Below are 25,876 nucleotides of genomic sequence, written 5' to 3'. Positions count from 1 at the left end.
GAATATTGTGTCCAATTCTGGGCACCACAATTCAAGAGAGATATTGACAAGCTGGAATGTGTCCAGAGGAGGGCGACTAAAATGATCAAGGGTCTGGAGAACAAGCCCTATGAGGAGCGGCTTAGGGAACTGGGCATGTTTAGCCTGAAGAAGAGAAGGCTGAGAGGAGATATGATAGCCATGTATAAATATGTGAGAGGAAGCCACAGGGAGGAGGGAGCAAGCTTGTTTTCTGCTTCCTTGGAGACTAGGACGCGGAACAATGGCTTCAAACTACAAGAGAAGAGATTCCATCTGAACATTAGGAAGAACTTCCTGACTGTGAGAGCCGTTCAGCAGTGGAACTCTCTACCCCGGAGTGTGGTAGAGGCTCCTTCTTTGGAAGCTTTTAAGCAGAGGCTGGATGGCCATTTGTCAGGGGTGATTTGAATGCAATATTCCTGCTTCTTGGCAGGGGGTTGGACTGGATGGCCCATGAGGTCTCTTCCAACTCTTTGATTCTATGATTCTATGATTCTATGAAGGAAGAAGCAAAACTGATAGTTTTCCATCACTAAAGCCTTGTTTTGTCCTCCACAATATCAAGAGGAATCTTTTCTGCAGCCTTCATCCAATGAGATTCCTACCCATCACTTATTTTTCTTTGAGTTAATGAGGCAAGGAAAGCTGAGGAGAGTTGTTCTTGAAATTTGAGAGATGCTGGGTACATGATATCTTTTCTGCCTTTGTACTTGTTTTACCTGTAAAACTCATATATGCACAACATATATGAATTTTCATTACTGTCACAGTTATGACGAATGATAGTCCATGTCATGTGTTTCTTGCTGCATGAATATGAGTTTGCTTTTCAGAAATAAAACTAAGACCTTGTGTATATGCAAGGCAAGTGCTGATTGAAGAATACTCGATGTAGGACAAGAAAAGCAAACTACTCAAATTTGATACGATCAAATAATGTTACGTTGAAAATGTTGGCAAGTATGGACACACCCTTGTGGAAACATTACTTACCAAAAATGTACCAGAAAGGACATTCTGAGATTCCCTAGCTTTCACTACATGTGACCCCCACCTCCAAGATGGTGAACATCTCTTTGAGCCCTATCAACTCTCTTGAACTAATGGTGAAGGATGATGGAAGTTGATATACAGGAATGTCTTCAGGATCATACATTTCCTGGTTATAGGTTATCTGTTGCCTTTAAAGAGGTGTGGCAGAAGAACAGGCCAAGCCACTTGTGTTTTATTGTGGATTTTTAAAAAAAAATATCAATATTTGCCATTATAACAATGGATTCTTGAAATTTATCATATGAACATTAAGTAGTGATTTAAAAAAAACACCAAATATGTTTATTAGACTGTTAACATGGAATTGACATTTGGGAGTCAGAGATGAATAGTAAAAATCACTATTCTCTGTTTTTTCAGTAACTTGAACACCGTTCAAAATTTCTCAAAATGTGAATTTCACGAACTCTGTAGTCAAAGCCATTGTATTCTTGTCTTGTTGAATAATCTTTCTTATTTTAGTTAAAGAAGGATAAATAATAAAAATAATTTGCAACTGAAAGATGTGAAGTTTTGCAACTGCTGAATATCTTTTTGGGAGATTAGATTCTGTAATGAGGAAGATATAACCTTCATTTTACAAAATCTGTTGCTGTCTGGGGAAAAACATCACTGAATAAGATTAGAACATTCTTTCCCTTCTTGAAGCCATTACAGTTGCAAGCTGATTACTTGGCATATGCTTAATGATAGCTTCATAGCTGGAAAACAATAATTTGTTACAGTTAAAAGAAATAAGTGAGAGACCAAGTGAGAAAGCTCATATTTACTGCTGCATATTTAGTTTTAGATATCTGTGACTTAATCTATCTCTTTTAAAAAAAAGCCATTGTCTCAAGATATGTAGCTGTGCTTCCCATTCTTTTGAAAATAAAATAAAATATGAGGACCTCCTTTGGGGGAATAACTGTATTAAGGCTGAGCAAGACCTGATATGAGAGGCCTCAAGCATGGTACTTTGTCATTTTTTATTCTCCTCTTCCCATATTTGGATTAAGACTGTAGGACTGGAACAATCGTTTTTTCATTCAATCACAGTGGTTTTTCATGGCTCAAATACTATGTCTCAAATGACTATTGCAATTCAACTAGTGAGTCAAGTACCGGATTTGTGGTAAGATTTCAAGCCTTGATCCAAATTGAGAATTGACTTTATTTAGAACCTAAAAGACAAAGTCTAATAAGTGTATAGGTCCTTTTTGCAGATGTCTTACATTACACCTAGTTAGCACATTAGATAGCAGAATTTCTTTAGTATAGTCATTTGGAGTTCAGTTGAAGGATTTGCAAAACTGCTCCATTCCATTAATATATGAAGTCTATTAAAATACACTTCCAGTGTATTTTACTATTTTGCAATTGTAATAGTCCAATAACACTGCAACCTACGCCATGGCTGACATCCTAGCAATTCCATGGTTTTCCACTGCCTGGCGGCTGTAAACTCTAGTGTATTTGCTTGAAAGAAGAGGGGATTCAAATCTTGGAGAAACAGTTTGTCTTACTTTACTTGTGTATATTGGAGGGTGGAGCAGGCACAAGTGGAGTGCAGGATTTGAGAACAGCCAGATTCCATGGACTGAATTTCCTCCCTATCCATTCTTTGGTACTAAAGAACAGCAGGAGCTCCCCCTGGACCTTTTCATTACTGGTTGTGGGAAGTTTGGGGGCAAGGCACAAGGCAACACGATAGCCCTCCGTACATGAAACAGGATGCTTCCTTGTGTGTCATGGCCTGCTTCGATAGTGAAGGCAAGGTGGAGGCCAGCAGCTGCCAGTAGTCTGCCCAGCCTGGCAGAACACGAGGCTTCAGCAGAAGGAAAGGCAAGTCAACTTTATTTATACACCGTCCCATGTCCCCATGGGAACTTGGGGCAGTTAACAGCATAAATGGCAGCCATTTGATGCCATACAGTGAAAATATAAATACTAGGGCTGGGCGGTTTCATTCGTTAATTTTGTAATTCGTTAATAATTCGTTATTTTTCTTGATAACGAAGCGATAACAAACCATTCAGGAGCAACTAAAAAACGAAACGAATTTTTAAAGCTATTTCGTAATTGTTTTGTAATTGTTTCGTTATTATTTCCGTCAGCATTTACCCCACTTCCGGGTCCCTGGCCTCTGCTTAAGTGGATCAAATTCTCCTCTCCTCCTGTCATCACCTCACCTCGTTCCTCACTCTGGCCTGCGTGTGCATTGGGCAAAGAGACACAGCAGTGCAGCACTCAGAGACCTGCCTGTTGCCTGCCTAACCTCTTTCCTTCTCCAGGTTAAAACTATTATATTTATTATATTTATTATATTTATTATTATTATTATTATTATTATTATTATTATTATTATTATTAAGAATGGATGGCCATCTTTCAGTAGTGCTTTGACTGTGCCTTACATGCAGGAAGGCAGAAAGTGGTTTGTTATAATTATTATTATTATTATTATTATTATTATTATTATTATTGGGAAGCGTTGTCAAACCAGAATAGAGATCTCACCCCTCCTCTCTTTCCCCCCTCTTTCCTTCTCCAGGTTAAAACTATTATATTTATTATATTTATTATTATTATTATTATTATTATTATTATTATTATTAAGAATGGATGGCCATCTTTCAGTAGTGCTTTGACTGTGCCTTACATGCAGGAAGGCAGAAAGTGGTTTGTTATAATAATAATAATAATAATTATTATTATTATTATTGGGAAGCGTTGTCAAACCAGAATAGAGATCTCACCCCTATTATTTTCACGTCGCGCAACCGCGTCCGCCATTTTAACGAATTGATTCGTTAATATTAACGAAATTTTGTAAATATCAAACTTTTTAAAAGGAAAATTTTGTAATTATTTTAAATAACGAAACGCAAAAAACCCAAAAAAACGAATCGATTTTAGAAACAAATTTTTCCGTAGTTACCCAGGCCTAATAAATACATTATAAATGAAATCTAGATAATTAAAAAGAACAATTTATCTTAAGTAAAGATGAAAACAAATCAATAAAACACACACAACAACGACGATTAAAATGAGATTAAAACCCAGTCAATAGATTACTCTTCCCAGCATTCTGAGCAAGCTCTTCTGAGCAAGCTACAGACGGGCTAAACATACCCACTCTCCTAGAGCATATAAAAGAGTGAGCAGAATATTGCTGAGAAATTATCATTAATCAAGCACCAGCTGAGATCTCAAAATTTAAAGACCTCAACATTGTGACTTTTTACAACAGACAATATTACTACCTGGTTCTAGTCTAATTCTTGTTTTGTCATGGGACCTGACTCTGCTGCTTCTCAGTTTGTTACTCAAGGACTCCTGACTTCAACTTCGGATAATCGGACTATTGTCCCTTGTATCTTTGTTTGATTGAACTCCATGCTGCTGATTCGGGACTGAAATTTTGCATATTTTGATGCTTTCTAAGGAGTCTTTTAATTGGCATTTATGACCCTGGACTGTTGAAATTGGCTGTCATCAATTTCAGTGAATTTGTTTGGATTAAGCAAAAAACTATTAACAAAACTAACCCTACCTACCATTCTACACAATGAAACAAATGCTTCAAGAAGCAGATAGTGGACATCATGAAAGGGAAATAAAGTGGTAGTTATTTGCTTTTTAGTTACCTAAGACAGGTCCTTATGGAATGTTCCACTTCATGTGCAACAGTGACTGTACTGAATTTGGGTACTGTTTAATTTTAACTTGAATTAGTGATAGGGAGCACCATTGAACACTACTTGCAGGAATAAAATGCCTTGGGCCAAGTCTTCCTGTGAGAATCAATATAAAGTACTCCCACAAAAGGAAAAAATACTTCTGTTCCTTGGTAACTGGTATTCAGAGGAATGGTACTTTTAGTACCAAAGTCAAAATGAAGCTGACATTCTGTATCCATGGATTCTACTATTCAAATCTTGAACTGTTTATGTTTTTTTTTAATTCCAAACCTTGATTTTGCCATTTTATATAAGGGACACTATTTTATTACTTCACTGGATATAACAGGACTCTGTGGATTTTGGCATTATGTGTGTCTGTGTGTGTTCCAGAACAAAGCTCCAGCTAATACCAAGCCCCCCCTTGAATAGCCACTGATAGACTTCTCTATTAATCCATCCTGATCACTGTCATAATTCCGTCTTTAAGATACTGGAATGTAGACATGCCTGTGCTTTCCTATATGTTTGAACTGTGCTTCGTTTAAAGACAGCATCTTAATTGCACAGCAATCAGCAGGATTGAGGTGCCCTTTTTCCTGTGCCACCTACACTGTAGACAGGCAGAGGGACAACCAGTTTGATCTCTGAGCTCTGTTCATGCTACCTGCCAAATGATTAGCAGGTGAACTGAAGCCTTCAGCTAGTCAAATTCCCCTCTGGCTCTAAAGACTGTCTTTGGCATCTCCTTTGTCAGAGCAACTTGTCTCACAGTGCAGGTTGAGCTGCCACAGAACCACTTTCTGACAAAAGGTCTATTGATGTGCTCTAAGACATTGTGGGTTACTTTAAAATACTTCCACCACCTGCATAATTTGCATTATTCTGTTCTGCATTACCACTCCTCTTTTCCCTTTCTGACATATTTAACAAAATCCCCCCTTTTAAAATGGCATTAATATTGCTGACAACATAGATGCTTCAATTAGGCCGTCTTTGAATAGAAGCCAGAGTGTGTTCACTGTCCCCTTTATGGAATCGTATGGAAGGAGATTTTGACATTCATTAGAATGAGAGCTAATATGATATTTAAATGTGGCTTTCTGTATATTGCTGACTTCCTTTTACGTTTTCTTAGGAAGGGCTGTACGCACACTCTTTTGGGTTCTTCTACTTACTGGGCTACTCTGCAATGCAAAAGTTCCTTGTGAATGTTTTGGATGAGGATTCCTCTACTGTGCTAATGATTTGAAGAAAAAAAAGAATATACACACAAATGTCGTTAGATTAACCATACGGTTATTTAACTGTCAGAGTGTGCATAATTACCCTATAGTGCCACTTTTGAGTACAGTGGAGTTCTTCAATGAGCATTTTAAAACCCCTCAGAATCCATTAGATGGCTATTTGGTGCCAAGGAAAAAAGGGAGCTAAGATCAGTACAATGTATGTGGCCTTTTAAGTAAGTCTTCATATTCTTGAAGCTATTATAATCCACAATAGGTTTCTTGCTGATTCTTTGTCATATAACTGAAGCAACAGATGGCCAATTGCTTGCCTAGCAAGAAAGACTCAAATATTCTTGAAATTGGACCTTTCTGCTGATTTCAGGAGCAAGGAAGTGCCTGCAGACTTGGTTGTCATATCTGGTAGTATTGGCAGAGGATATTTCATTTTTTCTAATGAATATTGCTCATTTCTCCCAGTGTGGCCCCTGAGGCTACTTGTGTTGGATCTAAGAAGAACGTAATAGTAGCCATTCACAGTAGCCATTCCCTTTCTACGCTTGAAAAATTGTCAGAATTTAAAAAAAATGATCATTTACTGAAGCGTTATCAGATCTTTCTGTTTCGTGTGACTTCTAGTGACATTCAATAATTGCCATGTTTTTATATATATATATATATATTGTATTTTAAATCAGATAATTTATTTTGATGTATTATTTATTCCTAGCACAAATAGGGATATAGTCAATGTGTGGAGGAAGAAGTTGGATTGTAATAGCTTATCTAAATCTATTGTTCTTGCGTGTTATACTCAACAAAAGTCATAAAAAAGGAACAATATAACAAGCAACGAACAATGACAAATAAACCTGCTAATAAACTGTCTCAAATAATTTGCTAAAACATAGTGACAAAAATCACTGTTTACTTTGTATCTAAGTTAGAGTTTAGAAAACTTATTTTTGGACTACTGTTCCCAGATTTCTCCAACCCCTGGCTATGCTGGTTAGGGAATTATGACATTATTATCATTTAATATAAAGGTAGTTTTGTATGAAATGATAATAGTGTCAATTGCCAAGTGATATATTTTATGAACTGTGTTCCATAACTATAATGCCATCACAGAATAGGTCATGTGTCTCAAACGTACTTTCTAACTTTTGGGGACATCAAGTAAGAGCCCCATCTGATAAATTATATTGTGTCTTGGTATAATAAGCAAAATGTATAAGCTCACTTACAGCAAAAGCATTTCATTTCTTACCTCTGTTCACAAGAGACTTTAAAATCTGAATTCTGCATTGTATGATACTTCTGGTAGTGAATCCTGCCTATGTGAACTATTGAAGCATCATGGAATTATCAGATATTTGGGGAACTAATCATTTTTAAGTTTAGTTTCTGTGAGCAAAGGGATAGTTGTCATTTATGGCTGTCATTAAAAGCTCAAATTGAGCCAAGATGAGACATGGGGGTCAACTCCTAAGTGTATGGATGATAGAGGTGTTCTCCCTATGCAGGCAGGGAAACTCCAGTAAGGAGGCATGACACAAAAGAAAAAAGCCTGGAAATATAGAGAGAGATGGAGAGAAAAGGACTAGGTAGAGAGCAGTCTTCATGGTGCTTAAGAAGAGGATGTGTGTTATGTCTATACTCAAACAGGATGTTGGCGCACATTGGGAAGTTGTAACTTCTTGCTCCTGGAAATTTTGCCTCTTGTAATTTCTGTATAATGCTACAGCTGCGTGTTCACTAATTTAACAGGGTAATTTCAACCAGCTTTTTCAGTAAATGTTTTTAGCCATATGGAATATTCTAGGTCACAGAGATAAAGAAAGCCATAAAAATTGTAGGTTAACTACCTTCCAAAATTCACAATTAGCTTGCAAGATGCAATAATCTTTCTTTTTATGACTTGAGAGAGCTATCAATGGAAAGCTATGATGTGAAAATGTAAACATCGCCTCATAGTGACTTTAGCACATCAGAAGTGGTCATGGGAATTGACTCTCATGTAGGCCTGAAGAAGCTAACTTGCATATTATCCTGCTCTATTTGCTCTTCAGGAGTCAGGAAGTTGTTTTCTTTCCTGGATGCCTGAGCAATAAGAGCATGCATGGTGAGTTGTGTATTACAAGGGTTCCCTCCTCTCTCATTTTCTCATTTTTCTCAACAAGCAGGACTACTGATTTTCCATGATGGAATATGTGAAAGTCCAAAGCAATACCATTTGTGGGTATTTATTTTTAATGGCCATTGACATGACAAAAAATGAACACATTTAATAGCACAATGGCTAGATGGATTGGAGTTTGCAAGTATGAGTTTGCTCTTGACTACTGGCTACTTTCATTTCATTCTCCTTTGAGCTGGTGTAGAATGAAAAGAAATTGAAAGAAGTTAGACCTGATGGTTGCTTGGACAATATGAGCTTTGGGTACTAGTTTAACAGCCAATATTCCATGGTTTTAGAAAGTTTTTTCTCTTGCCATTTTTTGTATACATATCTCTATTTCTAATTGTTCTTAATGATGAGACAAGTATCAGAAATGCCAGAGATTTTAAAGTGCAGCATCCTCTCACCTAGCTAAGTTTGTCCTAAAACAAATCAGGTGTGCTTTCTGGTCCAACTAGGCATGAGTCAAACAAGGCTAATCCCATCCTGTCTACATTTTCTTGTTTTTCCCCTCAATTTCTCTCCCTGTTACTAAGGAGAAAAGAATTTACCTAGAGAAAACTGCAGAAAACATTCTTCTCTCCTGCTAGATTTCCTCTTGTCAGTAAATAAGAAAATTTTCATAATGTGAAAAGGAAGAGCAACAGGCAGCAGAGAATCCTGTTGAGAGTCATTGTGGCCCTTCATCTAGGTTGTTCATTCCATGCATGGCTCATTAGAATCATAGAATCAGAAAGGTGGAAGAGATCTTGTGGGCCATCCAGTCCAACCCCCTGTCAAGAAGCATGAAAACAAGCATTCAAAGCACCCCCGACAGATGGGCAAAATAGTATAACCAAAGTTCTGTTGGGTTTCATCTGTCAGGAGAAACTGTAGGGAAAAAAGTATCCAGGGATGTTGCTCTAGCTTGTTATCACCATTCCCTTCCCAAGGGGAGTGCCTAAGGGAAAACAAAGAGCTTTTGGGGAAATGCGTTTTCCATCCCCCCAGAACATTTTTCCAATGGGAAAAAGTGAATTTAAGGACAAAATTAGGGAGGTATAACTCCCTAAGAGAAATATTTCCTCTTTTGGAATCAATAAAATTATTCTGAAGACAAAATTTAAGCATCAAGGATGTCTACATTCCAAATAATGTTCTACACGCAAACACATGGTATGTAGGACAATCTTTAGAATTAATATAGAATATTCAGTCATTAGGCACACTAATTGCAAAAACATAACATAAGTAGTAATTAAAACATAAGAACTATAAATCCTAAAATCTGTGGGTGCTCATGTTCCATAATGTATAATAGAGTAATAGAATGGTGTTCCTTATATAAAGGTCACAAGTAAGGGTTGTGTTTAGGATTTGGGGGGTGGGGTGGGCAGAATCGTTTCAAGCCATGCGTGTTTTGTTTATAGCCTAACCAGATGCTGTGGGTGTGCTAACAAACAGGATATGAGTAAAAGAGCTTCTCTTCTGCTCCTATTCCTCTGTAACATGATATATAGAAACATACTACTTCTGGTGGTTAACCTACTACATATTCATTGTTACTAGGGGTGGGAAGACTATTTTAAGGTTAAGATTAGAACAGGAGAATTAAAATACTTCTTGAGTATCAGAAAAACCCAACGAAGTGACGTGTGGTCAAATCTCTGATCCTGATGAGAAGCCCTTTTTACATTTTACCTCCAAATAGTACAGGAGGATTATCCCTCTCCCTGAGACTCTCACTTTACTTTTTCTCCTTTTAAAATTTAATTTCATTCTTTTACTCAGGAATTATTTATAAAAATATTGTTAATAACATAATTCCATCTTAATATTTATTTATTTATTTATTTTGCTTGTTTTTAGTTGTATTGTTCTTTTGCATTGCAAGCAGTTTTGGGAAGAAAGTAAATATATTCAATTCTGTGCAGAAAAATGTATTTTTCATGTGGGAAAAGTGATTTTTTCTAACGATAATACTTCCTGAAGCACAAGCTGTGATTGGGAACTGCACAGAAATCGTAATGTATCCATCCAGCTGGGAGAACATTGCAGAAGTTGTTTGTACTTGCCTGCAAAAATGAAGAACTCAAAGATATACACCCCTATTCTGTATCCTCTTACATAATTCATGCTTCAGTGAAATCCTGTTTGAGTTACTGCCAAATGCTTTGCAGGACACTGGATGTGAACATGAAGGGGACGTTGCAACTGATGCAGAATTATGTTGTCCCAGAGAATATTGCTGTCCTTATCTTTGTTCATGGTCTGCCAAGTAGTTTCTAGATCCAATTTTAGCCCAGATTATCACCTTTTGACCAGACAATAGCCCTACATTTCAAAATGAAAGCTTTTCCCATATTTCCTGTCCTCTTATGTTGAAGCAAACGGATTATTTTAGATGTTTCCTTTGTTTTACTTATTTAATGAGGTTTTATAGATCAGTCAGATTCTCTGAGGTTCATATGCTTTTTTTCTGTACAGCATCCACAAAGCATGGTTTATCAGACCACTAATCAATAGAGGAAAGAACGGTTCTTTTTCAGTACTGATAACAGATCACATACAAAAACCTTCCAAATTTGACCTATGTTTTGTTATATGTCTGGTTCTGTAATTCTCTTTGAACATAATACTGATGCTAACCAACTCATAATTATAGAATAGATTGAGCAGTCATTTCAAATATAATATTTACTTTATATAATCGACTTCATGTGTAAGTTGAGGTTGGCCAAATTATTGATTTTGATATGACCCATGGATAAGTCAAGAGAGGAAAGCACCAATGCTATTTAAGGATCAGCTGTCCCTGGCTACCACCACCATATTTTCCATCCAAGGCAGTCAGGACAGCCAGAAGTAGTACCCTGGTGGAGAAAGTTCATTTCTTCTTTTAGGTTCTCCACTCTACTCAGAGAAGGGGATGATTTCTTTTCTGATAACAGTTAAGGTAGAGCTCTCCCTTTGATCCATGTATAAATCAATCTAGGTTTGAGGGGTTGAGTTTCTGACTAAAATTTCTAGACCTATGCAAGAGTATATAGGGTAAATACGTACATCTTCTGTTAGCAAATAGCTATTGTAAGGAAAATAGTATATACACACACACACACACACACACACACACACACATAATTCTGTTACAGTTAACTCCTTATTTTCATTCATCAAGCATCAGACCCCATCAAGATATATCTTGATAACAGGATGATGCTGCAAAGACATTGTCAGGAGAGTCACACCTCCTCTCTTGAAATGCCTTGTCGACATTGCTAATCATACTGTCTTGAATATGATGCAAAGGGGAGAGTCGGTACCAGTTGACAATGGGTATTTTGATTCAGCCCCAGGTGTAATCATATGTTCTGACAAACAATTTCAATGTTGCTATTTGTGTTTGTTTCATTACATTCATTGCTGAACTTTGAACCCTCTGTCCTCTTTCCCAGGTCGTCCCATTCCACCTACATCCTCGTCTAGCCTTCTTCCATCCGCTCAGCTGCCCAGTTCCCATAATCCACCACCAGTTAGCTGCCAGATGCCCTTGCTAGACAGCAATACTTCCCATCAAATCATGGATACCAACCCCGATGAGGAGTTCTCCCCAAATTCATACCTGCTAAGAGCATGCTCAGGGCCACAACAGACTTCCAGCAGTGGTAAGGAAATGTTATACATGTGGCATTTTATATATAGAATTCTTAGTTCAAATGGACAAATTCCAATTGACATAAAACAATGGCTTGAACAGAACATGATAGAAAATGGGCATACATTTGTCAATGTTATTGACTGAGGTTTTTTGAATTTATTTAGATTACTAATATAATAATGAATCGAATATTCGTTTGATGTTTAATTCAAAAGTTTTATTTTAGAGTATTTTTTTCCATTAGTAGTTATCTGTACAAAATTGCAACCATGACTGCATTTCATTATTTGATGAAAATCCTCATGTGTTTGTAGTCGAAATACATCCAAGAGGTATTGCACTGCTTTGCATTTTTATAGAATAATACTTTGGCTATTAAAATGCAAAATGTTAAGCTGGTTCTGTTATTACTATTCCCATACCACAACTAATCCTAACTTTTCTGTGTATGCATAGGCGATATTCTCTGAAACAGACTTTTCACACACAACACACACACACACTCATATATATCTATATATATAGAGAGAGAGAGAGAGAATGTTCTATTGTGTGTAAGTTTAAAGTAAGCTTGTATCATGTTTAGGAAAGAGTGCTAACTCTGTGACAGATGAATTAACAGATATTTGGATGGGTGTGGTTTTCTATTTGCAGCCTGGTTTGCAGGCTGGGTCATTCCTCGTTCAGTTTCTTGGACAGCACTTTTTTCAGATACTGGCAAATTAGGTTTATCTGGAAATCCCTTGAGGAAGCCATGACAAGTTGTACTCAGAGGTATACACAATCATTGCATCTTACCAAGTTTCTGTTTGCAAAGTAAATTGAAAATATTATACATGTTGTGTGAAGAAATGTCCCAAATCTCTTAACAGCCACTTTCAATAGATGAATCTGAGTTTTGAATTTATGAGTGATGGAGAAATATTTCTATCAACTTCTCTGAATTGTGCATAAATCTGTCATGTTCACCTTTATCTAAAGAGTACTAATAGCTGTAGTCCTTTTCTCCTGGGGAAAACTGTGATCATATTAATATTCCACCTCCCCAACAATTTACAGTTCCACAGTTTGGCTTTGTTTTTTTAATATGGGAAGGAAAAGTGTATTAATTGATTCAATTCATTATGGACATTGGTATGTCACCTTTCATAAAGTTTTCAGGTAATTAAAATAAACCACAATGCATAAAACAGCAACAGAGTGTCAAAGAAATAAATGATTTTCAAAACAAAATTATCTGTGCTTGCACAAAAGCCATGACCATCCCAAATTGTTCTCCAAAACAAATGATAATATATGATAATTCAGGGATGTAAATTTTCACTTATTTTTCTGCCCTTATGCAAGAATAAACAATTTCTTCCCCATTCTATAAAAATGTCAGTTTCTGAAACAATTTTGAGTACTTTTTATAATTTGGGGCTTCCTTGGAAGAAATTTATTAACAAGAACAGTACCATACTTATTTTCTGCACAGAAAAACCATGTGTACAATTGACTTTACCTCAGAAAAGTATTGAAGAAAAAAGAAACTGATGGCTGATCTTTTTATTCATTGGGGAGTATCAAATATAGACACACACATATTGTGCATTTTTGTCACAAGTGTGAATCAACCTCACAATTGTGCGGTAGTGGCAGATTTATTCTGAGCCAGTTTCCTAACAATTTCTAATCTTTAATTCACCTTTTAAAAAATTGTCAACATCGAACTGATGTTTTTATTTCCAGTGCATTCAGTGTGCATGGGAAATTATAATTGGGGGGGGGGGGTTATTTGGTTTTGTTTGGCCTCTGGATTCATCATGTTATTCTGTTATTTTTTGATCCTTCATTAAATTTGAAAATTTAATTTCTGAGCTTTTTTTTTTTTTTTAGATCTCTTGGCTTTCACAATCCCACATGAAATCTAATTTACAGTTTAAAAACACTATCTGGTTTTTAATTCTGTTTTAATATGTCTTAGGCTCCCTGTTGTTATCCTTTGAAAACCTGGCTACTGTACAGTGGATTAGGGGACTTTTAACTAAATTCACATTTGTATTCTATTTATTACTGCCCTTACTGTCCTGATTAATCATTGTTGTGCATATAGGAGCAAAATAAAATTTATTTAATACTTATGGATTAGGATTTGTTACTGGATTTTGAAATTCAATGGTGTTAGGTGGCAGTTATCACATTCACTGATGCATATTTATGCCATAATGTAACAAATAAAGTTGTTAAGTGCAGTTTTAAAATAATTGTGTAACCCGGAACTATTGTGTTTATCTTGTTTCCTTTAATAAAAACAGCACTTATAGAAATCAGTGGTGGCTTTTGAATAAATGTATACTTATGTTTATGTCAACCTAATTATGTCATACTAATTCCTAAATTAGTTTATGATGAGTCTTTCTAAAGATAAGGTGCTAGTTATTTGATTATACTGCCCTGTGCCCTTCCTGCTAGCCACTCTTCATATATGTGGAACAATGATGTCCTTTTTTTTAAAAAAAGCAACCTAATCAAATCTCCCATCAAATGAGCTATCTATTGTTTATGTTATGAAGCTCTTTAATCTACAATAAATCTTTATTAGAACTCATCAGAGCTTCAAGTCTGAGAGAAATGAGATTATAGCACTCTTAAAATGACGTTATATCATTGGGGTGATTGGTTTATCATTTAGAGAAATGGCATCAATCATAACTAGCATAACCACAGAGCAAATAAATTCAGCCTTTTTGTAACTGAATAGTGATATTGTAATTGCTCAAATCAGGAATCAAATAAAATAATAAAATACTTTTCTTCCAAGTATGGTAGAAGTTAACAGAATGTGTTATTAAAATTATGTTCAATAAATTTAATAATTAAAATACATGGGAATTAATAATATGTAGAATTTTCTATTATCCCCCCAATTTATCTTGCATTTTTAATCTAGCTAATATATCCTGGCCTTAATCAAACACATTTTAATATAATTTTTATTGATTCCTATTATATTCAGCAGCATTTTGGAGGAAAGCAAAAACATATCTTAGTTGCAAAACCAAGGCAGTAGAGGTAATAACCACATTACTAGTTTTTTGGCCGATACTCGGTACAATGTTTACCAGCTACATCTTACTTAGAGTGTTAGAGCATAAGAGTAGAATTTTGGCATTAGGTACATCTCCACATTTTGAATACAGCCTCTTTGATTGACGATATCAATGACATATTTGATTGTGTAGACCTCTTCCATCATCTGGTTTTAATGCCAGTTACCAAGTTACATATAGCTCTGTCACCTTCCTTAGAGGAATAGGTAACCACAATCCAAATTCCTTCCCCAAATCAAATAGGATCAGTCTTCCTAATGTTCCTCACAAAGATGTTGTGACAAAATGATGCACAACAGAATTTTCAAACATTGTACTATGGTGAAGGCAATGCAGATAGAAAGGAAATGAAAGGAGAGAGAGAGAGAGCAGGCCAAAGGACAATCACATCACATGCCAATCTATTACCACCATTTATTCTTGCTATCGTTAATTGCCAAATTAATGTTGATATGGCAATCTTATGAATGGGGGATCTCCAAGACTATCAGTCATCAACTCACCTGCTCAAGTCTTAGAAACACAGGGCCATGGGATTAAATCAATCCTCCTGTAGCATAGTCTCCCATTGTCCTCTTTTCAATGTGTCATTTTGTCTCATTATATGTCCAAATTACAACAGTCATCATGGAGTTATCTCTGCTACAAGTGAAAACTCAGGCTTGGTTTACTCTAAGGCCCCTTCCACACAGCTGTATAAAATCCACATTGAAATGGATTATATAGCAATATGGATTCAAATAATCCACTACAAAGCAGACATTGTGGATTATCTGCCTTGATATTCTGGATCATATGGCTGTGTGGCAGGGCCCTAAGACACATTTATTTGTTTTTTAAGCAGTCTTTAGAGATTTCTTCATTTAACTGCATTTCAAAAGAGTTGATTTCAAACTTTTACTACTATACACAGAAAGCAGTTGCTACTATTCCATTATAAAAAGTCAAATACTTAGTTCTTAAGTGCATGTTTAGGCTACAGGTTAAGAAGTGTTTCCTTCTCCCCATTCAGCTGACCGAATCAATGTATAACCAGAAGGGGGTTCAATAAATTTAATGCATTGCTTTCTGTTCAGGATTTTTAGTGTTTTTATTAATTTTCTATATGTATGCAGAATGTACTGAAACATTCTACATCAGCTTGTTTTACAGATGCTTAACTAAGTAACATATCATGGCATCACTGCACTTCCAACACACTTTTAATAGCTGACAACTATATTTGGAAAGAGGAACAATATTCTAGTCCAGTGATGGGCAACCTTTTGAGCTTGGTGTGTCAAAATTCGCCAAAAAACCAAGCATAATTCAAGTGAGGTGCCACTTTGAGAAAACCCCCCCCACAATTTTGTGATATTTAGTTTAAATAACAAAAATGCATAATTGTAATATATAACTGTATTTAATAACCCAAAAACTAATTATTTAACTGCTTAGTGACTTATTTGTTCATCCTTCAGTTGGTTTCTTTTTTTGGTCTTGATATTATTTAACACACACCCTTTAAAAGCTGGATACAAGAAGCTAAACCAGAAGATGAACATGGGGGGGGGGGGGGAACTAGATAGAATGCAATGAAGGCTTGAATAAATGAAGAAGGACCATCTTGTCAATGGGGGGAGGGGGGAGGATTAGGGGTGGAAGAAAAAATGTATTGCAACTAAAGCAATGTAAAGATAAATGTAAAAAAATATATTATTTAACACTGAGAATAAGGTCTCACAAAAGTACATAGAGGGAAAAATTGTGAGAAGCCACTGAAATTCACAAGCATGTGGACAATTTCAACAAAAAGGAGGAAACCATGGAAATGAGCATAATCTGGCTACCAATATTTAAAAAACTCTAATATCAAGACAGTAAAGAAAGAGTAACATTCAGAAAACAGAGGGATTCCAGACAAGAATCAGTCAGGCCCAGCTAACACCTCCCAACAAAGGATTCCCCTGAGCAGGAAGGAGCCAGATTTTGAAGCTGCAAGGCCATTTAGTGCTAATCAAAGTGGCCAGTTGCAACATTAACACTTACCTCCAACAGACAAGAGTTATTTCTCCCACTCTGGACGTTATTCCACAGGAATATAAACCCCACTTGCCTAGTTTCCAACAAACCTCTGAGAATGCCTGCCATAAGATGTGAGCAAAACGTCAGGAGAGAATTCTCCTGGAACATGGCCAGACAGCTCGGAAAACTTACAGCAACCCAATGTGTGTAAAGCTTTGGTTGATGTCTTTTAATATAGGCATTTGATTGCTTGTAATTATGTGTTTTAGCTATTTTGCACCCCACCCTGAGCAGAGAGGCAGATAAGAACAGGAATATACGGTCAGAAGGATGTTGGGCTGGGAGGAGAGATGTAAAAACTGCAGTGAAAATGCCAGGATCACAGGATGGAGGAAAGGAAGGGTGGGGTGAATAGGAAGGAGGAGAAGAGAAAGAAAGAAAGAAAGAAAGAAAGAAAGAAATGGAAAATCTGGAAAAGTGAGGAAGAGAGAGGAGGGAATGCAGGAAGGGGCCAGTGGCTGCAGGAAACCCGCCCCCTCCCTAACTTGGCCCTCCTGGCTCAGGAAAGTTTGACTAGCTGCCAGCCCAGCCTGAGACAGAAGCAGCAGCTCTGGATGGGTTTAGCTGGGGAGGAGGAAAAAAATACCCCAACCACCAACCGTGCGCCTGTGTGTGTGCGCGCCCGGCAGAAACAGCCCGCGCCTCCCTCCACCAAAAGCGGCCAGGTCAATGGTGCAGCCAGGTGATTGGCAGGCGAGGGGCGGGGCCGGAGGATCCTTTCTCCCGTGATTCGCTCCTGCCTTAAAGAGACAGCACACTTTTTTTTCCTCTCTCCCTCTCTTTCGACCGTTTGGAGGAGCGAGCAAGCAAGCAACCCACAGCCATGGGCGTGCCCTTCGGGATTTGGCGCCCCATACTTGTCTGTATGCAGCCGCATGTGGCTGCGTGTCATTGAAAATGGCTATGCGTGCCAGTGCTGACATGCTTGTCATAGGTTCGCCACGACAGTTCTAGTCCTTGCTCATCAATGAGCAAGACTGCAGTGAGGAATTGGGACAGAGCTGCTGCTCCTAGTTGTTACAGCCCTGGGGGCATTTACGTAATCTTGCAATAAGATTATATAATCATAATATGAAGTAGTTATGGACCAAAACAGTAGGTTATGGATCCATAATTGCAATCCATAATTGCAATACATTTATTTATTTATTTCGCGTACTTCTACCCCGCCCTTCTCAACCCCCAAGGGGGGATTCAGGGCGGCTTACAAAAGGCACAATTCGATGCCAACACAACAATAAAATAACATATATAAACAACAGTTATAAACAATTAAAACAATCAATTATACATCACTATCAATAAAACCAGTGTAGTGCTCAACATTCGCCAGCTCAGAAACTGTAAATTCATTCCACATTGTCAGATCCTATAAATTCTAGTCGTCATTGTCCTTTGTCTGTCTGCCAGATTACTCAAAAATCTGGTCCCACATCCATGTTTTTAGTTTCCTTCTAAAGGAGAGGAGGGATGTCGATGACCTAATCTCCCCAGAGAGTGAATTCCACAGGTGAGAGGCCACCACCGAGAAGGCCCTGCTCCTCATCCCCACCAACCTCACTTGTGATAGAGGTGGGGCCAAGAGCAGGGCCTCCCCAGAAGATCTTAAACTCAGAGGCAGGACGTAGAGGGAGATGCGTTCGGACAGATACACTGGGCCGGAGCCGTATAGGGTTTTGTAGGTCAAAACCAGCACTTTGAATTGTGCTCGGAACTGGATCGGCAGTGTCATAAAAAACAAAATGAAATGAATCTTAAGTATTTTCAGTCTTTCTCCACTAGCAAATTAAAATGATCCTTTCACCCAAATTAAAAGCATGTTCTTGATGTTCACAGCCAAAAATACTGGTGAAAGAGGGAAAAAAATCTATATTGTACTGTTCATGTTGTTTTGTTTTGAATAATTGCATCAATCTGGATGAAAATCTTAGGAGACGTTTTCCCTGACTGGACAACAACAATGACTAGGGGAATTTCCAGACAGGCCCTATATCCCAGGATCTGATCCCAGGTTTTCTGCTGTGACTGGATTATATGAGTCCGCACTGACAGATAACTTGGCATAAACAGAAAACCTGAGATCAGATCCTGAGATATAGGGGCTGTCTGGAAGGGCCCTATATTAACACAGTGTAGGTTTGGTTGAATCTATGGGCTATACTGTTGTATATTCTTAATTAATTTATCATAAAAATTGATCTTCATGTAGGTGCAGTTACAGTATTGAATTATATGAGAAGTGAGTCAATTTGACTCTTTCAGGTTCAACAGTTCCTTAAAGGAGCCCTTGTTGCTTTTGGTTTGTTTTATTTTTTATTACTTTTCTCTTAGTGGTTCTCTTGTAAGACAGGGCAAGACATTGCTTTTTGGGCTTAGAGAAAGCATTAAAAGCATTAAAATTGGAATCCCACAGATGCTTAATGGAGTTTTCTGAGTATCAATGCTTACTAGAGCAAATGGTTTCTGCGTTTTTTCATCTTTCATAGAAGAAAATATAGTAGCAACAACAGAAATATTGGTTTTTCTGTTCTGTAACAAAGCAATGCTTTTGACATATTTAAGGGACTAAATAAAAAGAGTTTGAGCAGCTCCATGGGTAACACTTTCATCTGTTTGCATGAAGGACATTGGTTTAAGCTGTAGATAAGAAACCTAGACATGCATATCCATCCCAGCTTGACTTCAGTAGCTGCCGGACTTTTCTTCTGTATTTAAATGGCCTCAATAGTGAGATATTAAAGACCCCCTGACACTTTCCCAAATAGCTGGTCAATTTCTCAAAATAAATAAATAAATAAATAGAATCACAGGCAGCACATTTTGGCTTGGCAGTCCCATGCCCTTACCCACAGAGAGCTCCAGCTGCTATTCAGACTGGTGCATATTGCTTGGAAAGTAATTGCATCCTGAAGTAATGTGGCAGGAGATCAGGCATGTTCTAGAGATTTTAAAAAAATAATTATTATTAGATCAGGTTGGAAAGGCCTATTAGTTTCACCTTCGTTCTCCCAGTAGTTATTTTGTTTATTTATTGTGTCTGAAGCGAATTGAGAATAGAGTTATAATGTATAGAAAAACCACAAAGTTAAAAACATGGTATTATACTAAATTTCCTTTGACCTAGCAGCTGGCCACTTTGAGTGGCCACTTCTGGTGTTGCTGTAAGAAGGTCCTCCATTGTTGTTGTTGTTGTTTTTTTTGTTTTTTTTAAATAATCTTTATTGAAGGTTTTTAAAAAAGAATAGAAAACAATATAGAAAAATCAAAGCGAACAAAACAAAAAAGTCATAAAGAAAGAAAGAGAGAGAAAAGGAAGAAGAAGGAAGAAAATTTTTAAAATGTGAAAAAAATTAAGAAAGAAAAAAATTAAAAATATATAGAAAAAAATGAAAATACAGCATAGCAAATAGTGGTTAAAAGGGTGGGGGGGGGGGAGAAAAAAATCTGGAGCAGGGTGGTATGTATCTCCTTAGTTGACTTCCTGAATATCTTCCAAGTGGTTTTTCCTCTTCTTTCTTTTGTCTTGGCTTTTCTTCCCTCTTGTTTTTTCTTCCATTTATATTATTATATTTCCATTTTTCTGTTTCAAATAATTTGTTACTTTTGTCCAGTCAGTTTGTTTTATTGGGGCCCCTTTGTTTTTTGATATTAGGTGTGTTAACCTATCCATATTTTTAATATCTACATTTTTTTTTTCTATCCAGTCACTAATTTCTGGGATCTCTTCTTTTTTTCCATAGTTTTGCGTAGCAAATTCTTGCTGCAGTATTCAACAAAAAAAGGAGTTTATCTGTATTTTTTCTAATTTTTGGTCTATTATCCCTAGTAAGAATATCTCGGGTTTGAGTGGGATTCTTATTTTTAACATTTCCTGCAGTATTTTGTGAATTTTCCCCCAATATATTTTAGATTTTGTACACGACCACCACATGTGGAAATATGATCCCTCTATATTTCCACATTTCCAACATTTTGTGTTAATATTTTTGTAACATTTCCCAAGTTTTTGGGGTGTCATGTACCACCTATGTGCTACCGTAATCCAATTTTCTTTTAGATTTGTTGCATATGTGTATTTGATCATTATTTTCCAAATTTTTCCCAATCTTCTTTTTTAATTGTTTTTCCAATATTTTCTTTCCATTTCTTCATATATTTTCTTCTCCTTTTGGTTCTGTGTTCCATTCCGATAATTTCCTATATATCTTTGCTATTACTTTCCGTTCCGACTTCAGAATAGTGTCCCAGAAGATATCTTGTTCTTGAAAACCTTTTTCTTTGTCTCTCTTAAAGCATTCCTCTATTTGTTTATATTGATACCACGATTTTTTTGTTTATCATATTCATTTCCTATTGTGTCTTTAATACAGTCACACCTTTTTCTTTATTTAATAATTCTTTATATCTTGGCCAGTTATTCCATCCCATTTCCCTTCTTTGCATTGCCTCTAGTGAAGATAGCCATAGTGGAGTTTTCTCATTTATTTTGTTTTTATATTTTTGCCAAATTTTTATGATTGCGGATCTAACTAAATGGTTGCCAAACTTTTTCTTTTTTTTGTTTGAGACTTCGTATCATAGGTAGTGGTGCCAACCAGTTCTTAAATCAATTCCCTCGAGATTTAATTACTTTTCTTTTTTTAGATATGCCCAATCTTTTGACCACATTAATGCGCTCGCCTCGAAATACAGTTTTAAATCTGGTGTTGCTAGTCCGCTCCTTTTTGTTTCTTTAGTCATATTTTTAACATTTATTCTCAGTCTTTTGCCCTGCCAAATAAATTTCATCATGTCTCTATTCCAATCTTTTAGCAAATTTTGGTTTCTTATTATTGGTAAGTTTTGAAAAAAGAAAATCATTTTTGGTAATATCTTCATTTTCACACTCGCAATTCTTCTTAAAAGTGACAAATTAAAATTTTCCAACTTTCTTGTTTTTTTGTTTTTTTATTACTTTCCACCCTTCAATATAATTGTTCTGCAACAGTTGTAATTTTTTTGATGACAGTGTTATTCCTAAGTATTTTAGTTTGGGTACAATCTGGATATTCAGTTTCAATTTTAGCTTCTCTTGTTCTTTTTTTTTTTTTTTTTTTTTTTGCGGGTTTGCTGTTTCGATCCTATATGGTTGCATGCCCAGTCAGCCAATAAAGAGTTACTTAGGTTTTGTTGTCCAGTAGGCAGTAGATGCAAATTCCTAAATAGACTTGGAGATGGAAGTCTCCTCTTCAATCTTCCTTGGAAGTACAGAAACACTCATTGCTGCATAGCTGGCAGTAAGTTGCCTTTGGCTTTTTTCACCCTTCCTCCCTTGCTTGAGTCTTTGCTTTTGGGCTTATGCAGTATTGTGGATGGTTTCTGGTGGATTTATCTCTCTGTTTGTCACAGCTTATTTGCTGGTATTTTTAGCATTGGGGTGGACCCATTAGAAGGAAGGGATCTGTCCCACCACAGGGAATATCTTAAGGTGTCACAATCCAAAGTCAGAGAAATGCACAACTCAGGAATTTCAGTCCTATTTTAATTTCAGATAACAAGGTAATGGCTAAACCCATGTAGCTCCTATTTCCTGCTCTCCTGTGGGTTCCTAGAGCAAGTAACCTTGAAAAAAGACTACATTAAATAATGGTCAGATTGGTAGCTCATTGGGTTAATTGTCCTATACCACAACACGACTCTGGTGTTTGTAGCCATTTCCAAGACATCAATGTAGTTTGTTCTGTTTTCTTCTTACCTTATGCCTACTCCTCCACTGTTAAATCAGCAAATCCTTAAATGTAGGTTTAGTCTGGAAAAGTGCTACTGAAATTATAGATAGTCTATGCAGTTTTTCTCCTTTTCTATGCATTAATGGAACATTAAAAATTACAGATTGTTTAGGTATTATCCAAAAAGGTACCTGCTGTACATAATGTGGTGCTGTTGAGCATTGTAAAGTGTTACTGGTTTTTTGAGCTAGATTTATATATGTATCAGGCAGTCATTAAAAACACTAGCGGTAGTCAATCTTAATATTTCCCTTCTTTCATTCAGAGCATGATCTTAGTCTTGGCTACATTTCAGGACTGCTGAGAAATTTTTTAAAAATGGCATTAGAACTGAGGTTGCTGGCCAAGATATATTTCAGTGATGATCCTGCAAATACATATTCCTATTCTGATCTTGTTGCTCATGAATATTTTCATTAAGTTGCTGCGTCACCAGCTGCTGTTGGAGCTTATGATCCTCCATATAAAATGGTGATGATGCCAACAACCTTCTTCCTTGATCCCCTGTGTGTTTTGTCTGGTTTAGTACCCGGATGGATAAATACTCTGTTTCTGATAAACAGTCCAAAGATCACAGAGGTGCAGCATTCACATGGGTCATTTGCCTTACATGCTAATGTCCAGTTTAGAGGGTCTTTAGTGGGCTTCTGAATTCTACTATACATACTAGATACTAGGATTCATGATCCTGTGAATCAAAACATTCAAGAGCTTGCTTTGCAGGAAGAAGTTGCATTTTTTCCCCCAATGATGAAATTCCATATGTAATGGAAAGTAGCAGAGAAGATCTCAGTCATTAATTACTGGCATTTTCTTTTCCTATAGGTGCTCTGATCACTTATAGGAAAAAAAAAAGAGAAATGCCTGCTTCTCAGTTGCTTGTTTTGAAACCTGACAATGCATATCACCAGTCTAACAGTTTGCCTGGTTGCCAAGCACAATGTATGTAGCCTATTCTGAGCTGTGCTTTCGCTATAGTGTTTTTGTTTTCATCACATAATAGTTGCAACCCTGTCTCATTGCCTCAATGTACTGCTTCCCTCGCTCATCGACCCACTTCATTGTAGGCATCATGCTTCTCATTCTCTAACTGAAAAGTGGGTGGGCAGAAAATGTGATGTTTACCGTAACTCTTTTTTATCACTTAATAGGTGCACCCCCCTTTTCCCTCAAAAAAAGGATTAGAAAGTGAGGCTATTATGGGATGAAATGTGATAAGTTTTTTGTTTAAACTATAGTAATACAAATCTCAAAGTGTTTTAGTAAATATTAATGACATGAAATTGATGTCATCTTGGACATTGGTGTATCGAAAAGTTTAGCAGCATATACTGGCAAAAAGGACCATTGATTCATGTTTCAGAAGAACATGGCTATAAGCTTTTGCAATTTTTATCCATGCAGCTGCCATGGCATTAATACATGATACATTGTCACCATTGCCTCACTGGAGGAGCAATGTTGATGGCAATGGCTCAGCCTGTAACTGGGTAACTCACAATATTAATGAAGGTATCTGATATCCATTATTATAATAATTCAAATCCCAGTTACTGAAAGAATATTTTTTCGTGGTTTCATTCATTAAGCCAAGCTTGAACAAAATGCTTATGAAGAATCAAGATAATATATAGAATAAGTCTCCATTATCCAAAAGGCTTAGGACCAGAAGTGTTTTCATTTTTTATGTTTTACTTTTTAAATTTTTGAATACAAGTAGCATAACCCATACTGTATTAGTGATGCTAAGAAAGAGACAGAGAGAGAGGCTGGAGAGGCATGGGCCCTCTATGCTTGGATTCTCATCATTTCACAGATCCTCAGACTCATTCCATCCTTGCATCTCATACACAAAACAAATAGCAAATGAATGAGATGTGAGGCTGGAGAGAGACTAAGGATCTGAGAAATTATGGGAATCCAAAAGTAATGTTAGGAACAAATCCATGCCTCCCACCATTTCACAGATCCTTGTGACTCTCTCCAGTCTCAAGTCTCTCTCAAATTTCATGTCTCATTGATTTGCTACTTGTGTTGTGTATGTGATATGAGGCTGGAGAGAGACTTAGGCTCTGAGATAATGAACAAAAAAATACAGTACATGTACCATACAAGAGACCTGGGGAGCTTAGCATCTGTCCACATCTGATCGTAAATAAATGAGCAGGAGTACCCTAGGTACTACTTCAAAGGTGGAAGCAGATGGCTCATTCTAAAAGTTCCAGATTTTCAAGAGTTTTGGATTTCTAGATAAGAGAAGCTCCACCTGTATACTGAGACTGGTAGACATAAGAAATACATTTTTTTCATTAGTTCACATTTTCATTTTTTAGTTCAGTTGGTCTGGATAGTATTCCTTTTAATAAATAATTAAATCTTTCATATTTCAGATCCAATTCTTAGAAGTTACAAAGGCATTTTTAGATTAATTTTTAACATCCTATCCCCCCCCCCCCTTTAATTGGTCCACCCCAATCTTGTAACGATCACTATTGTTCTGATGCTATTTCATTTAGAGTTCAAATATATGATTGTCGAAGGCTTTCATGGCTGGAATCACTAGGTTCTTGTGGGTTTTTTCGGGCTATAGAGCCATGTTCTAGAGGCATTTCTCCTGACGTTTCGCCTGCATCTATGGCAAGCATCCTCAGAGGCAGAGGTCTGTTGGAATTAGGACAATGGGTTTATATATATCTGTGGAATGGCCGGGGTGGGGCAAGGAGCTCTTCCCTGCTGCAGTTAGGTGTGAATGTTCAGCTGATGACCTTCACTAGCACCTGAAGGCCTGCTTGCGCCTGGGAAAATCTGCTGCTGGGAGGTGTTAATCTGTGCCTGGTTTTTTCCTCTCTGTTGTTTAGCTGTTATAATTTTAGAGTTTTTTAATACTGGTAGCCAGATTTTGTTCATTTTCATGGTCTCTTCCTTTCTGTTGAAATTGTCCACATGCTTGTGGATTTCAATGGCTTCTCTGTGTAGTCTGACATGGTGGTTGTTGGTGTGGTCCAGCATTTCTGTGTTCTCAAATAATATGCTGTGTCCAGGCTGGTTCATCAGGTGCTCTGCCATGGCTGACCTCTCTGGTTGAAGGAGTCTGCAGTGCCTTCCATGTTCCCCGATGCGTGTCTGGGCGCTGCGTTTGGTGGTCCCTATGTAGACTTGTCCACAGCT

At 36.9% G+C, this 25,876-nt stretch overlaps 1 protein-coding gene across 12 annotated transcripts in view; it reads left to right on the top strand.

The window, feature by feature from the left end:
- The window catches only part of TENM2 (teneurin transmembrane protein 2), a 1,067,106-nt gene that overhangs the window by 682,558 nt on the left and 358,672 nt on the right, over nucleotides 1–25,876 (top strand). For 11 of the 12 annotated variants that reach the window (XM_060765001.2, XM_060765000.2, XM_060764995.2 and 8 more), the window contains one exon: nucleotides 11,582–11,791. The exons of the other annotated variant lie outside the window; for it this stretch is intronic. In XM_060765001.2, the coding sequence (XP_060620984.2) occupies nucleotides 11,582–11,791 (210 nt within the window). The remainder of the gene's footprint in view (nucleotides 1–11,581; nucleotides 11,792–25,876) is intronic. 12 annotated transcript variants of the gene reach the window in all.

This window comes from Anolis sagrei, chromosome 2 (assembly GCF_037176765.1).
Source record: "Anolis sagrei isolate rAnoSag1 chromosome 2, rAnoSag1.mat, whole genome shotgun sequence".
Classification (NCBI taxonomy): domain Eukaryota; kingdom Metazoa; phylum Chordata; class Lepidosauria; order Squamata; family Dactyloidae; genus Anolis; species Anolis sagrei.
Note: the sequence above shows the minus strand (reverse complement) of the source record. Positions and strands in the feature narration are given on the sequence as shown.